The sequence below is a fragment of the Nelumbo nucifera genome, chromosome 2 (genome assembly GCF_055504915.1).
Source record: "Nelumbo nucifera cultivar China Antique chromosome 2, China Antique-T2T, whole genome shotgun sequence".
Lineage (NCBI taxonomy): Eukaryota > Viridiplantae > Streptophyta > Magnoliopsida > Proteales > Nelumbonaceae > Nelumbo > Nelumbo nucifera.
This window is the reverse complement of record NC_142650.1, coordinates 89,911,214-89,926,080: the sequence shown is the minus strand read 5'-3', so window position 1 is coordinate 89,926,080 and position 14,867 is coordinate 89,911,214. Positions and strand designations below refer to the sequence as shown.

The 14,867-nt window shown below is 39.7% G+C and overlaps 1 protein-coding gene across 3 annotated transcripts in view; it reads left to right on the top strand.

Moving 5' to 3' along the window:
• Positions 1-5,212: 5,212 nt before the first annotated feature.
• The window catches only part of LOC104606027 (F-box protein At3g54460-like), a 36,457-nt gene continuing 26,802 nt past the window's right edge, over positions 5,213-14,867 (top strand). The window contains exons 1-5 of one of the 3 annotated variants that reach the window (XM_019199229.2): positions 6,890-7,030; positions 10,534-10,661; positions 10,804-13,440; positions 13,535-13,748; positions 13,853-14,143. In XM_019199229.2, coding sequence (XP_019054774.1) covers positions 10,639-10,661; positions 10,804-13,440; positions 13,535-13,748; positions 13,853-14,143 — 3,165 coding nt within the window. In that variant the 5' untranslated portion in view covers positions 6,890-7,030; positions 10,534-10,638. Of the gene's footprint in view, positions 7,031-7,510; positions 9,462-10,533; positions 10,662-10,803; positions 13,441-13,534; positions 13,749-13,852; positions 14,144-14,867 lie in introns of those variants that run through there. The other 2 variants (XM_010271032.3, XM_010271034.3) reach the window with 2 other exon arrangements.

Below are 14,867 nucleotides of genomic sequence, written 5' to 3'. Positions count from 1 at the left end.
GTCGTTAAACTGGGACTGTCCAACTCTTGGGGGAATTACAGAAGGCTCAGAAAAGGTTGCGCCTACCACTAGGGGAAGTGGGGCGTTCACCTGTGTAGTGCTCGGTGGCACGGTCAGCGTTGGAACCCCAGCCGTAGTAAGAGGGATGGTGAACTGACCGATGCACACTGAAGGGAGTTGGGGTTGTCCCCCAAAGACGTTCATCTCGCTGCTTTGTCCGGTGTGACTGGAAGATGCCATTAATGTAGAAGAAGGTTGATAACTTGTAAGAGGGATGACTTTTCGGTCATTTCCCACAGACGGCGCCAATTGATGGTGAACGATCTAACTACTCCCTACTGGAGGATGATCTGGCTTCCAATCAAGCAGCGAGCTAGGTGAATCTGCAAGACAGCGGATCAAAGAACCCGGGGTGGCTAACCCGGGGAGGTCACTCCGATGCTTAAGTTAGTATACTATGGTGCGAGCTGAAAGATTTGAGAGCAAGAGAGCTAGAGAGTAGAAAAAGCACGCGTACCTTGTGTCATTAGGGTTGGTGCCTTTATATAGTTGATCTCTCGTGGGTTTTGCAGAACGGTTATGGGATTTTCATCCTAAGGGGATCCGTTTCTGCTTTAATTGGGGAGTAACGTATCAATTAATAAATATTATCAATTCCGCCTGATCCGGGCGGGGAGAAGATTTGGCCCTCCGTTACGCGGCATGATCTCGTGAGGTTCGGAGTCTGTTGGAGAAACTTCTGGAATCGTTACGTGGTGGTTCGGGTCGGTAGCCCCGAGCTGATACTTTGGTTCTTTAGTTCCGAACTGGATTGAATGCCGAGGTGCCTCGATGCCAAGGTGACCCTATGCCGAGGTGATTCTGTGCCAAGGTAGTTGAATACCTGATCTCAATTGTTGCGAACTAGGCTTACCAGGATGAGCTGTCATCCCTTAATCAGGTCATGTCCACGTGTCCCCTTTTCGCTAGGTCGGGCCAAATCACCCTTCATCACTTTTGTTTTGTCTTTAGATCTAGTTAGTTATCTGTTTATTTCTTTATTCACATGAGTTATTTTTATTTTTTTTTTTCGTTTCAAAATTAATTATTCCTGTATTTTTTTGTCTTTAATTTTTCTTGCTTGGTGCGATTTTAGTTTTAAGAATAGTGATTTATGTTGTCTTTTATTTCTGATTTCAGCAGGTGCGATCTCATTTTTAGGATTGATAGCCATGTTTTTCCGTTAATCCATTTAAGGACAATCCAATTTAAATAAGATAAGGTGGGGATTTCATCACCCTTCCTTGGCCCAAAAACCACCTCCCTTTGATGTGTGGTTCACCCTAAACCTTAATTTAAAATTTGGATAGCAAGATCCTTTAGGAGGCCACACACATTTGGTTCAAAAGTGTGCTAAATTTTAGGGAAGCTTGTAATTACTTTCCATAACTGGCGGTTGGTGTCTAAGGAAAAAGGTTAACTGGCTAAGCCTAAGCGGGTTTTGTGGTTACTTAATTAGGTCCTTGCAAGAGCAAGGGGAGCCTCCCACATCCCCACCTCTTACCTAGCTAACCAAAGGAAGTGGTGTACTTCCAAGTGAACCTAAGAGGATTCACATTGGTTAAACCACTAGTTTAGGAAACCTTAGGTCAACCCCTAGGCCGTGTGTGAAATGGTTGCATTTTTTTAATTTAAAAATTCAAATTTGAATTTAAATTTCAGGAATTTAAATTTCAAAATCTAAATTTGAATTTAAATTTCAAATTTTAACAAAGAAGAAAAAGGGACTTCTGAGTTGTATGTTAGGAAGGAGATCTCTGACGAGAGAAATAGTAGAACCCATACCTGAGATAGAGAGATACCTCCATCAGCAGCAATGTAACCAAATGGTCGGGATCGTTGATGAGCAGCCCAGAAAGCTGAAGGAGTATTTCACTCTGACCTAGTATAATCCTTCATCCTGCATATAGTTGTCAGATACCCAAGCCTTGCAGTATGAGATTAAATCAAGCACAATCCAGATGCTCCCCTCTTTCTACGAGAACCCGAGTAAGGACCCATACAAACACATAGACGAGTTTATGGAAATTTGTTCCACTGTAAGGATCCAAAACTTTAATGACGATGCCCTTAGATTAACTCTTTTCCCCTTCTCCTTGAAAGACAAGGCCAAGCATTGGTTGGGAACTATAGGGAGACCTATTAGAACTTGGGCAGAAATGCAGCAAGAATTCCTTAGAAAGTTCTACCCTATAGGATGAACCAACACCATGAGAAGAGCCATCATTGGATTCACCCAAACATCGGGTGAACAAATTCATGATTCTTGGGAGAGAATGAAAGAGTTGTTGAGAAAGTGTCCAAACCATGGCCAGTCCAAGTGGCAAATTGTCCAAGCCTTCTATGAAGGTTTGACTGAACAATACAGGAAAATGGTAGATGCATCCTGTGGGTGGAAATTTATGAGTAAAAGTGATGATGAAGCATATGCTCTTTTCGAAACATTGAGTGAAAATTTCATCAACAATGCATCATTATATTCCTATGAGAGGTCGGTGGGACCCTCAAAGACGGCAGGGCTCTACGAAGTCAGGAACAGTATAGAGCTTGAGGCAAGAATGGACCTGAATGCAATATCTAAAAAATTGGACAAGGTGGATCTTCTAGCCCAAAAGCTTGATCAATTCTTCACCTATAACCAGCAACCAGGCCTATCTACACCTTACCCTGAAGTTTGTTCCATTTGTGCCAGCCTAGCCCACCAAGTTGATGATTGTCCAATGGCGGCGCATCTTCCATCGTTTATCCAAGAACAGGTTCAGGCAGCCCAGAGTTTCTCAAGGCCTAATAATGACCCATTTTCAAATACTTACAACCCTGGGTGGAGAAATCACCCTAACTTTTCTTGGAGGACACACTAACCTAACATACATTCCTAGGAGTACCATCCATCTAACTCCATGGCCCAGCAATTTCAGAGGCCACAAATGCAAAGCCATTTCCAGTAGACTTACCCTAGGAACCAGCCAGTCCAACCTTATCAGGTTTACCCACAACCTCCTCAGACCAGTACAGTTGATGACAAATTCATGCAGCTTCAGCAGCTGATTCTAACTCAACAATAGTCCATCGCTAGATTATAGAGCCAAATAGGACAGCTAGCCGAAACCAATGCAAGGAGAGAAGTAGGACAACTACCGAGTCAACCGGTTGTGAATCGTAGAAATCTTCTAAGCATTGTCGGAGCTATGCCAACAATGTAGTTGAGGGGCTAGGATGAGGGGCCACAATAATAGCATAGCTCGATCAAGCTATGCCGACGTGGTCGGGCTGGCAATGGCTGGGCGGCCACGTGTCTTCTAGGACCAGTTTAACCATGACCCAAACAATATATATATATATATATATATAATATAAAGAGGAAAGAGGGGAGGTGAGGGTCCTCTCACCACAAAGCTCACACGTACCTCCTCCTCTCCTTTCTCACACATGTGCATCTTTATTTTTATATTAAATTATTAAAAACAACATAGGTCTTTATTGTCTCTCATAAAATCCATATTTACTCTCTAATAAATCTCTCTCTCTCTCTCACCTTAATAGTGAATGTTTGTAACATCTCCTTGCCAATTAACTCCTTATTTTCCTCTTAAATATCTCTTAATCCCTTTTGGCTCTCTCTAATAAAGTAGGTGTGAATTAGATGAGTTAGGTTAGGTTAAGGGTCAACTTAAATATGACCTTAGCTTAGACCCAAATTAATGTCTAAAAACCCAAATTTTCCCACCATTACATGGGGTGAACCAATCTAAACAAATCACCGCTCATTTCTTTGGGTTATTAGGTTTTTCCCTCTATTTTGCTCCTTTCCTTAGGCTTAGGTTTTTCCCTTTGTTTTTATTAATTTATTTTAATGTAGATTTGTTTAATGGATTGTTTTGGTTCAATAATAAAATGAAGTAAGAAAGAACTTAATATGAGTTTTTGGTTATCTTCATCGGTTCAATTTTGAAATTGTTTTATTTTTTTTTAATTTGGTTATTAATCTCATGCCAAGCATAATTTTTGGCTTTGTAGGGCTACACAATAGGAGGTAACCCATTGCCCCAACCCAGGTCTCTTACTACAACTAATTAGATAACATATCAACTAAGCCACCCGTTGGATGAGTTAAAAATCAGATTGGACATGATTAAACTAGATCAAGTGGCTGGTTAAATTTTTAAAAAATTTTCTAACCCAACCTAGGAATCGGTTTCCTAGTGATTTTGAAATATAAAATTTTGGGATCGATCTTGCATTGAACCAAACCATATTTGAAATTCAAATTAACTTCTGATTATACTTGATACAAAGTCCACAAATGCAGCTCCTAAATGGTACTCATATAAAGCACTTTCCTAGTCCTAATAGGAGTTAAATTAAAATTAGATTTGAATTAGGATTTATCCTTATGGATAAACTCTATCTTATTAGAAGAATGGGTGCTCCATACCCATATTCATGACCCATATTTGCCCCATGTCACATGACAACTTGCCTATTTAACTAATCATATTAGTAATGGGCCTTAGGTCCATTTTCTTTAATGGCTAACTTTTGTATGTGTTGCAAGGCTATGTAGGCTTGAATATTGTATAGAGTGTGACCCACAAAGGTCTAACACAAGTCCATAAGGGTTTGACCCAACCTTTGGAAGATGTTAAGCTATATTCACTACCTAAGCATAATGAACCTTTGACCCAATCAGCTTGAGTTTAGTTGGGCCCAACATTTACATATAAATGATCATTGGATTCAACCACCTTATGAAAACTCAAGGATAATAGATTTATGTTAGATGAAGCCCATCAAATAATCAGCCTTGTAATGGTCTCTTACACTTAACCTTTTAGCCCATAATCATCAAAGTACTGCTAAAAGGGAAAGACCTCTTCCTTAACTACAAAGTACCATGTCACACTCTACTCAAATGGATACTGCGATTAAAACATTTTGCAAATATGGATGCCCCCAGGAAATTCGCCACCAGGGAGTTCGCCACTAGGGAGCACCACCAGGTAGTTGTTACATGTAAAAAATTTTTCTAACCTTTGAAGCTTGATAACTAAATTTTTTTTTTTTACTATTTTGCATGTAAAAAATTAGAAATACAACATTCAATAAAAATATTCAAAAAAGATTCTTATGCGGTTGTTACATGCTTGTTAAATATTTCTAATCTCCAAATTATTACTTCCTTAATTTGTGCGACCATTTTGTCCTTTCTCTTACATGCCAAATATTATCCTCTGGATGACAATCTCGGAAGTCGATAACAAAGAGGGGACAAAGTGTTACCATTTGAAAATTGAGGGAGTTTTAATTGCAAGTGAAAGTTTGGGGCTAAAGTATCACTGCCTCAAGATAAGGGTAGTAATATGAAATCTATCCTCAGTTTTATTCCCAAAGTCGAAACTCAAAATAATTAGCCTTGCAGTTCACACTAAGGAGACGGGTTCGGTTGCACACATATCGCGTCACACTGGCAGCCCACTATCCACTCTTTCCGGCACAAGAAAATGGTGAGATATTCCCAATGCACGGAGGGAATTGGCGGTAAGGCGAACTCACAGAGTGTTCTCATAACCTGTACTGACCGCACATTGGGAACATCTCCCGTTGTTGAATTTATTATTCACGGGGATGTCTGTGAGGTCGGTGTGAAGAACGCTCGGTGAGGAACAATCCCAATTTCCGATAAGGATCTCTAGAGGTCGCCCGTGGCCCTCCCAAGGAGTCTTCGGTGCTGCTGCCCGCCCGTCCGCCCGCCCGTCCGCCCGCCCGCTCGTCCATCTCTGTGAATCGAGGAACAAAATCTCCAAAACCTTGTAGGCTTGTATTATTCTCCAAGGCACTGAGCTTGTTGAATTGAACCACAATTCTTGGGAATTGGGATGGAATTTCTTCTTCCTTGGCGGTCCCTGAGATAGAATGATTTGACATGTTCGATCCAGAGGCAGAATGCGCAAGGTCGCCGGAAATAATCAAAATCACCTCCGCTTCCCCGTCGGCCGTCACTCCGGTGGATCTCTGTCGCTGTGTACTCTTCCGACTTCGGTCGCTCGAGAAGAGAATCAAGAGATGGCGGGGATAAGTTGTTCTCGTTCGCACCTACTTTTAGTATAGATTAGATTCCTGATCCCTCTCATCAATGAATTGGATCTACTTCAATGAATGTGATCGGACATGTTTAATAACCGTTGATCGTGAATCTCAATTCTCATAGAAGTGCCTTTACAGCTTTACTGTGATGGATGGGTCCCACCCACCCGATCCATTTTATTGGAAATAGACGATTACACCTCCCGGCTCCCGGGCTCCCACCGTTATCGCTTTTTTTTTCTCTGCAATTTGGTCACCTCTCTCTCTCTCTCTCCATCTGTTTTGGATGGATTAGAAGAACAACTTCGAATCCTGAGTACTAGGTTTCCAGTTCGACAATGGAAGGCTCTCCAGAAGAAGAGGTTCTTCAGCAGCACAAGCTCTGTGGTTTCGTCTGTGCTGTTCTTTCTGTGAATTCACCTAACCAGCATGAACAGAACGACCAATCCAAAGAGCTAGCTATTGGGACGCGTTGCTACATCTTCGGAGAAGGGTCCGCTGTGGGTTTTCGCTGCGAAGATGGTACAGTGTTATCGTTAATTCAATGCGGTGGAAATCCGGCATTGGATATAGTAGATTCGAAAGAGAATTCTGAGATCAATTGTGGGATTTTGACCCCCGATTCTGGGAAGCGCAAGGTTATTGCGAGTGAGTGTGGGTCTTCAAGGAAGAAGAGGCGGGTAATTGGACTTGTTCATGGTAGCATGAGCGTGGTCCGTCAGCTTCACGCTTTGACAGTGAATAAGTGTTTGGAAATTGTCGCCAGAGTAGTTAAGAGTGTGGTTCGTAACAGTGGGGAAGCAAGGGCTGTTGTGTTGCTTGATGTGTATTTGCCAATAGCGTTATGGTCAGGTTGGCAGTTCCCCAGATCAGGGTCAACGGCAGCTGCTCTGTTCAGGCACTTGAGGTATAAAACTTCATCCTTTTGTTATAAATTGATGCTTTTGGACATAGAGTTTGTTGTTTGCGGGTTAGGTTATTTCCATTTGTGTCTTGTACATTGTATTTATTCTGGCGGTTCTACATATGGAGGGAAAACCCCCACCTTTACCTCTTTTATTCTTTCAGATTGAGATGGAGCTTCTATGTCCTGTACTGGAACTTGGTAATGTTTCCATATGGTAGAAAATAAGTTGACATTTTGGTTAATTTCTTAGTGCTATCCTAGAAAATGGAGGTTGCCTAAACACTTGGGGCAACCTTATTATTTGCTGGATTTAATTGACTTCTTTTGCCAATAATAGATATAAAGTTATAGGGGGTGCATATAAAACACTTTGGCATTATTGCACTAGAGCAGATATAGATTCATGATTTTAGAAATATGTAAACAGAGCTTCTCCCATTTTAAGAATGAATTGACATTTATCAAAAAAAAAAAAAAAAACAAAAAAGAATTAGCTCTCCTATTTTCTGTCAAACCAGAGGGTGGGCCTTGGCAGCTTAGCGCAACAGTTGGGTTGCTCCATTGCGACCTGGGTGACCAGGGTTTAAATCTTGGAAATAGCCTCTCTATATGTGCAGGGGTAAGGCTGCGTACATCTGTCCCCCCCCAGAACCCACATTGGCAGGAGCCTCATGCACTGGGCTGCCCTTTTATTTTCTTTCAAACCTGGCACAGTCTAAAGGAAAGTTGCCTAAGTTGACTACATAATTTTCTAATCCAGTGGTGTAGAACCAAATAAGACCAAGTAGATAGGATGGGATTGGTTGGAACTAATATAGTTAAATATGGTTAAAAAGAGGGAACAAGGAACTATGCTATTTCTGGTAATTAGAGAAAATGGCTGGCAATCAAGGGGTGATTAGGGACTCTTTGTTTTGGGCTCATTCCTAATATTGTAATTTGTTTTGTTGATTGCAGGGGTGTTAAGATAGCTTACCTCCCTCTGTTTGTATGTATGCTTCTTCTTTAATCTTAATGAAATTCATTGCTATTTATCAAAAAAAAAAAAAAACTGAGAATTCACAAAAAATTAAATACGGAAGTGGAAATGATATTGTAATTAGTACTGTAAATGTTGTATTAGAGGGAGATTGAGGGCTGTGCCCACTATTCCATTCAGTTAACTCCTTTGTAAACTATAGGGCTTGAAGACAAGGGGGTCCATTGTCTCAACTCTTATTTATTTTGATTGAAAAGGTTCTTAGCTATAGGTGTCCAAGACTGATGGGAGGCTCCTGTTTTTTGATTGGTAACCGAAACGGATTTATTAATTGAATAAAAGAATAGATAAGAGATACAATGTACAAGAAAATTATGCATATTCAAACTGAATAGAAAGAGAAAATAAAGAGAGAAAAGAGAGCAGAAATCAGTCCTCTAAATCTCAGTCTCGAAAAGAAAGAATTGGGAGAGAGTGTAGAAGAACTAGGGCTGACACAGTAAAGATCAAGAGTCTTTTTTTGATCTCTAAACTGCCACCCAGTTATAAATTCAATAGATAACATATAAGATAATTTTGGTTAAAAACACTTGATTATGTCAGTATAATTGGGTCAGACCTGATTATCCCAATTAATAATCGGGATGGTTCTGGGTTTATGATTTTGTTCCAATTAGTAATTGGTTCGGGACTGGTACACCTGTCCTGAAGCAGACTCGACCCATTGACAGACCTGATCTACCCTTATATATTTCCAGTGTCCCTACAAGCATATATCCCACCCCAGTGCAATTGATTTCTGTGGACTCCTTGCCTAGCTGAAGTGTCTCTAGGCTGTTTATCCAGTGAAAATTGATTCTCATTCCTCCTATTGGTTGCAGTATTTTTCTCATAACGTGTCTATACCACCATGAACCATCCTTGTTGAGCTTTAACTATCCCACAGCCACTTTGGAATCTCCTCCAAAACTAGATCAGTGTTGTATGGACTCAAACATGGGAATCATAATCCAACATGTTTTTTTTTATAATTTTTGAAGAGGTAAAGTAAAATTTTATTAAACAAAAGATGGATACAGAAGGAGTTCACTGTACAAAGGCTGTACAAAAGAACAACCTTAGAAACCCTAAAAAAAATTAACCATTAAACAAGCACGGGACACATCCCCTTTGTACAGCATATTTGTACTCGGCCACCCTCTGAGATCATCTACAACTGAATTTATCACCTTTTCTACTTGGAGCTGCTTTTGATCAAAGATCCTTCTATTTCTCTCCCACCAAATGGACCACTGGACTGCCAAAGGAATTGCATTCCACAAGATCCTACCCTTTTTGCTCATACCTTTAACTTTCCAGCTCTCAAGAAGGGACTTGACAGAAGGCATGCAGGAGAAAGAGTAAATGGCCTTTACAAAATGTCCAGGAGTCTGACTTGGCAAGTCTAAAAAGGTAGGACTTGTGGACATGTCTCATACAAATAATATTTTGTTGTATATTAAATATTATGATTTTTAATTATTCATCATTATGGAACTGTATAACCATGGCAACTTAAATAGTTAGTTACAATTTACAATTGACAATTTTCTTTAGTATATTGAAACTTGAAAGTGAAAAACAAAAATTTATATCCTTAATTTCTTATTACAAAATCTAATGGGCAGAAATTATTGAGAAAGACATGGATGATGATGGTGATTATTTTATTTATCTTAAAAGTGAGAAAGAGGTATCAGCTGTCAGCATTTGGTTGAAATGAACAATCAAGTTTAACTAGTTGGGCGTGCAAGTTGACATTCAAGGTCCCACATTAATGAATTATGAAAATGAAAACTTTGCATTCATCCATTTAACAATAGAGTACTGAGGAAAATAAGCTAGGAACAGTCAAACCTTAAAATAAAGGTTTTCAAAGTTACGATTCATATTATTTATCCAAAAAAAAGTTATGTTTCATATTTTTAACAAGTCAATGTGGTGGGCATTTCAGTAAATTCGTTAGATTTGTACAGCCATTGAGTTGGACATGGATTTTGGCGAGCAACACTGAGTCGATGTGTTGATCTGTAAGCCTTTTTCAGACTGGGGTGTCCAAGCAACACTGAACTAGATTTCTGTAATTGAGTGTTTGGCTATTCTTAGCCCTTGTAAGACTGCAAGTGACTCAGCTCTTGTAGAGGCACCATTACCCTATTGGTTCTAAAAATAAAGCCAATTCATTGCCTTGGCAGTTCTTAAACATTCTACCTATTCCTAATTTGCCTGAATTGCTTAATTAGAAACCATCAAAGTTCAACTTGATGAAATCATAACCTGGTGGAGTCCATTCCAAATGAACCGCAGTCCTTGCCAATGATGAACTTTCCATACCTTGCTATTTCCTGATTATGTCATTAGTGCAATAGAGATTGAATACTGCCTAAGTTTTTGCCCAATGTGCAACTTTATGGATATATTCGTAATGAGTGCTTCTTTTGTCCATTGCTTGTCTAGAAAGATTCTAACGTTTTTTCATTCCCAGACAGTCTAGATCACAGCTTCCCTAGTGCGTCTCTAGAAAAACTTTCCCCTCCTCTTGGGTGGAGGAAGAAAAAGTGTCCTTGAACAGGTCTCCCACTACTCAAGGATGGTACCACCTGCAGCCAAAAAGTGAGAAGATAATGCTAGTAATTAACTTCAGCATACTGTCACTCTATGTTTCAAACTGTACTTCAATCATTTCTTGATTTATATATATTGGACCTCATAATTCTTTGCCTGCCTTAATGAAAACATATATATGTCTCTGCAGTTGTGACTGGGAACAGAGAAACTTCATGCTCGCCAGTGATGGAAATCAGTGTAAATTTACTTATGTGGATGATGGGAGAATTTGGAACCTTTCAGATTGTCATGTTTTCGGATGTAATATGCATTATGATGAGCTTGGATCTTCTAAGAAAAGGAGGTTTGAGCTTCATGAAATTTTTAAGAGCTTACCCGGTATAACAAAGGAGGGAAAGGTTTATTCAACAAGAATAAAACCGGCAGATGCATCTCCTAGTTCAGGCATTTGGGATGTCTCAGATGATGTGTTGATTAATATCCTAACTGCACTTGGACCAATGGATCTTGTTAGGATTGCAGCCACTTGCCGACATCTAAGGTCCTTAGCTGCTTCAATCATGCCATGTATGAAGCTCAAACTTTTTCCTCATCAGCAGGCAGCAGTTGAATGGATGTTACAACGTGAACACAATGCTGAAGTCTTGGCACATCCTTTGTATATGGATTTCTCAACTGATGATGGATTCCATTTTTATGTGAATGCTGTTACTGGTGAAATAGCAACTGGAGTTGCTCCAACCATCAGGGATTTCCGTGGGGGTATGTTTTGTGATGAACCAGGCTTAGGTAAGACTATAACTGCTCTTTCACTAATTCTGAAGACACAAAGAACACTAGCAGACCCACCAGATGGGGTAGAAGTAACATGGTGTATGCATAATCCTGACCTGAAATGTGGCTATTATGAGCTTAGTTCTGGTCATTTCTCACCTGGTAATTTCATGTCATCATGGAAAAGGATTGTAGGTCAGAATGGACGAAGAGGACAAATCTGTACAGATAAGTTTATTTCAGCAACAAATTCCAAATCCTCATCAAAGAGATCAAGATTACCGGTCTCTGATGCGCTGTATGGAAGGTCTACTGTTTCCTGTCCTAGCAAATTGGAAATTACATCTTCCACAGCTGCACACTCTTTGCCAGCGGCACATGTCCTTAGATGCACAAGGAGTTTGAGTCGTGTAAAGAGAAATCTTCTAAATCAATATGAAGGAGCTTCAGGCCTTCCAAAACACAGCAGGGTTAGAAATGATGGAATAAAAAGGAGACATGCTTCCATTGGCTCAAGAAATATCTCTCTGGAAAAGCGAGCTATGCCATCCAAATTGTCAAACCGTTCTAAGAATCTTAAGAAAGCTAGTATTGAACACTCTGAGTATAGTGAAACTTGGGTTCAGTGTGATGTGTGTCACAAGTGGCGAAAACTTTCAGACAAAAGTATACCAGATGCTACTGCAGCATGGTTTTGTAGCATGAACACTGATCCACTACATCAAAGTTGTGCCATTCCAGAGGAATCTCATGACTATAACCGGTCTATAACATATTTACCAGGGTTTTACACTAAAGGAACCCGAGGAGGAAAGGAGCAAAATGTGTTGTTTTTCACAAGTGTGCTTAAAGATCATTATCCATTGATAAATTCTGAGACAAGAAAGGCTTTAACTTGGTTATCTAAACTTTCTCAGGACAAACTCTTAGAAATGGAAACAACTGGCTTGATGCGTCCTGTCTTGGATACACGTATGGTTTCTGACGTTGATGCCAATGGATACCATAAAATATTTCAATCCTTTGGTCTGATAAAGAGAGTTGAAAAGGGTATTGTTCGATGGTATTACCCATGCAGGCTTGTCAATTTGGCTTTTGATTTGGCAGCACTTCGAATTGCTCTCACCAAACCATTAGATATATTCAGGTTATATTTGTCAAGAGCAACTCTTATTGTTGTCCCAGCAAATTTAGTAGATCATTGGAAGGCACAAATCCAAAAGCATGTCAAACCAGGACATCTGCGCATCTATGTCTGGACTGATCAGAGAAAGCCCAGTGCACATAGTCTGGCATGGGACTATGATATTGTCATAACCACCTTTAATCGCTTAAGTGCAGAATGGGGTCCCCGTAAGAAGAGTGTATTAGTGCAAGTGCATTGGCTTAGAATAATGCTAGATGAAGGACACACCCTTGGTTCAAGTCTTAGCTTGACAAACAAATTGCAAATGGCTATTTCATTAACAGCTTCAAATCGATGGATATTAACTGGAACACCAACTCCAAATACACCCAACAGTCAAGTATCACATCTTCAACCCATGCTTAAGTTTCTCCATGAGGAAGCATATGGACAGAACCAGAAGTCATGGGAGGCTGGCATTCTTAGGCCATTTGAGGCAGAAATGGAAGAAGGCCGTTTGCATCTGCTGCAGCTACTTCAAAGGTGCATGATTAGTGCCAGAAAGAAAGATTTGCAAACAATTCCTCCTTGCATCAAGAAAGTGACTTTTGTTGATTTCACTGAGCAACATGCAAGAAGTTACAATGAATTGGTAGTCACTGTTCGCCGCAATATTTTAATGGCTGATTGGAATGATCCTTCTCATGTGGAGAGCCTCTTGAACCCAAAACAGTGGAAGTTCCGCAGCACCACAATCAGAAACGTGAGGCTATCATGCTGTGTGGCTGGACATATTAAAGTAACAGATGCCGGTCAGGATATTCAGGAAACCATGGATATTTTAGTGGAACAGGGTCTTGATCGTGATTCAGAAGAGTATGTTGTGATTAGAAATTATCTCCTTAATGGTGGTAACTGTTTCAGGTATCATTTGGCATTTGTGTTTCATGTTCATATGTATCCTGTCATATGATATGAAAGTTAATTATTGCTTTCTTTTCCTTATATATATCTTTAGGTGCAAAGAGTGGTGCCGCCTTCCTATTATTACACCTTGTAGGCATCTTCTATGCCTTGACTGTATCGCATTGGATAGTGAAAGGTGCACTTCCCCCGGTTGTGGTTACTCTTATGAGATGCAGAGTCCTGAAATATTAACTCGTCCTGAAAATCCTAATCCAAAATGGCCTGTTCCCAAAGATCTTATTGAGTTACAACCTTCTTACAAACAGGCAGGATTTTTTTCCCCTCTAAAGATCCATTAAGTTTCATCTATCCCTTCCTCTTCCTTTGTGTCTTTAACTTTCATCCACATATTACTTGCTGAAATATACAGGATAACTGGGATCCTGATTGGCACGCAACATCAAGCAGCAAAGTTGCTTATCTTGTGGAAAGGTTGAAAGAATTGCAGGAGGCCAATAAAAAAATAGGATGCTCTACAGATAAGGAGGAAGATGTAGAGCTCTCTCATTCACTTCCTTTGCTCCCTCAGAAAAGACGCTGGAATGTGTTCCTTAATCAAGAGGATTACAGCAAAACAAATGTTGAGTCTTACAAGTTACTTCCTGAGAAAGTGATAATATTTTCTCAGTTCCTTGAACATATACATGTCATTGAACAGCAGGTAGCCATGAAATATATTTTTGGATATTCAAGTCTATCCACTTTCAATTTTTTTTCCATTTTCTTCTTATTTTGTCCAGAGTCTTTGCATCCTTATATTTTCTCCATATTCATATCTTATTCATGTGTATTTCCTTGAGTTGTTCTGTATTACTATTACATTTGTCTTCCAACATTATCTGGATTGTTTGCATCCTTAAAGCCCAAAGAAAACCTGTTTTCTTTGATTTAAGCCTGCAAATGATCAAACAATTTTATCAGGGCATGACTATGACACAATAATGAATAGCTAGAGGGTATTTTGGTCACTTGTAGTCTTATGTAAAGCCACAGTGATGTAGGACAGCCTTAGTCTTCAAAGATATGGTGCAGAAATTAAAATCAAACTATAGAGATCAATATAAAAAAATTGGAATGAAGGAAATTTGGTCTGCATTTGATCAAAAAAAAATTTTGGTGTGCATTTGAACCTACTTCAGATCTTGTGCTTTTTGGAGTAAAAGATGATGCAGATGGTTATAGGAAGACATTATCAAAGTTGGCCAAGAAGAAACTGGAGAGAAAAACCAAGAGTAGATTCAGATCTGCAGGTTAGCTAGATAGCCAACTTTGGCTAGCCTGTTTGGCCTAGTTTTTGAGTGGTTTAATTCTGATGAAATTTTTGTATACCTTTCAGCCATTAAGGATCTCACAACCTCTTTTAATAACTTTTTCAAAGGCAAAGC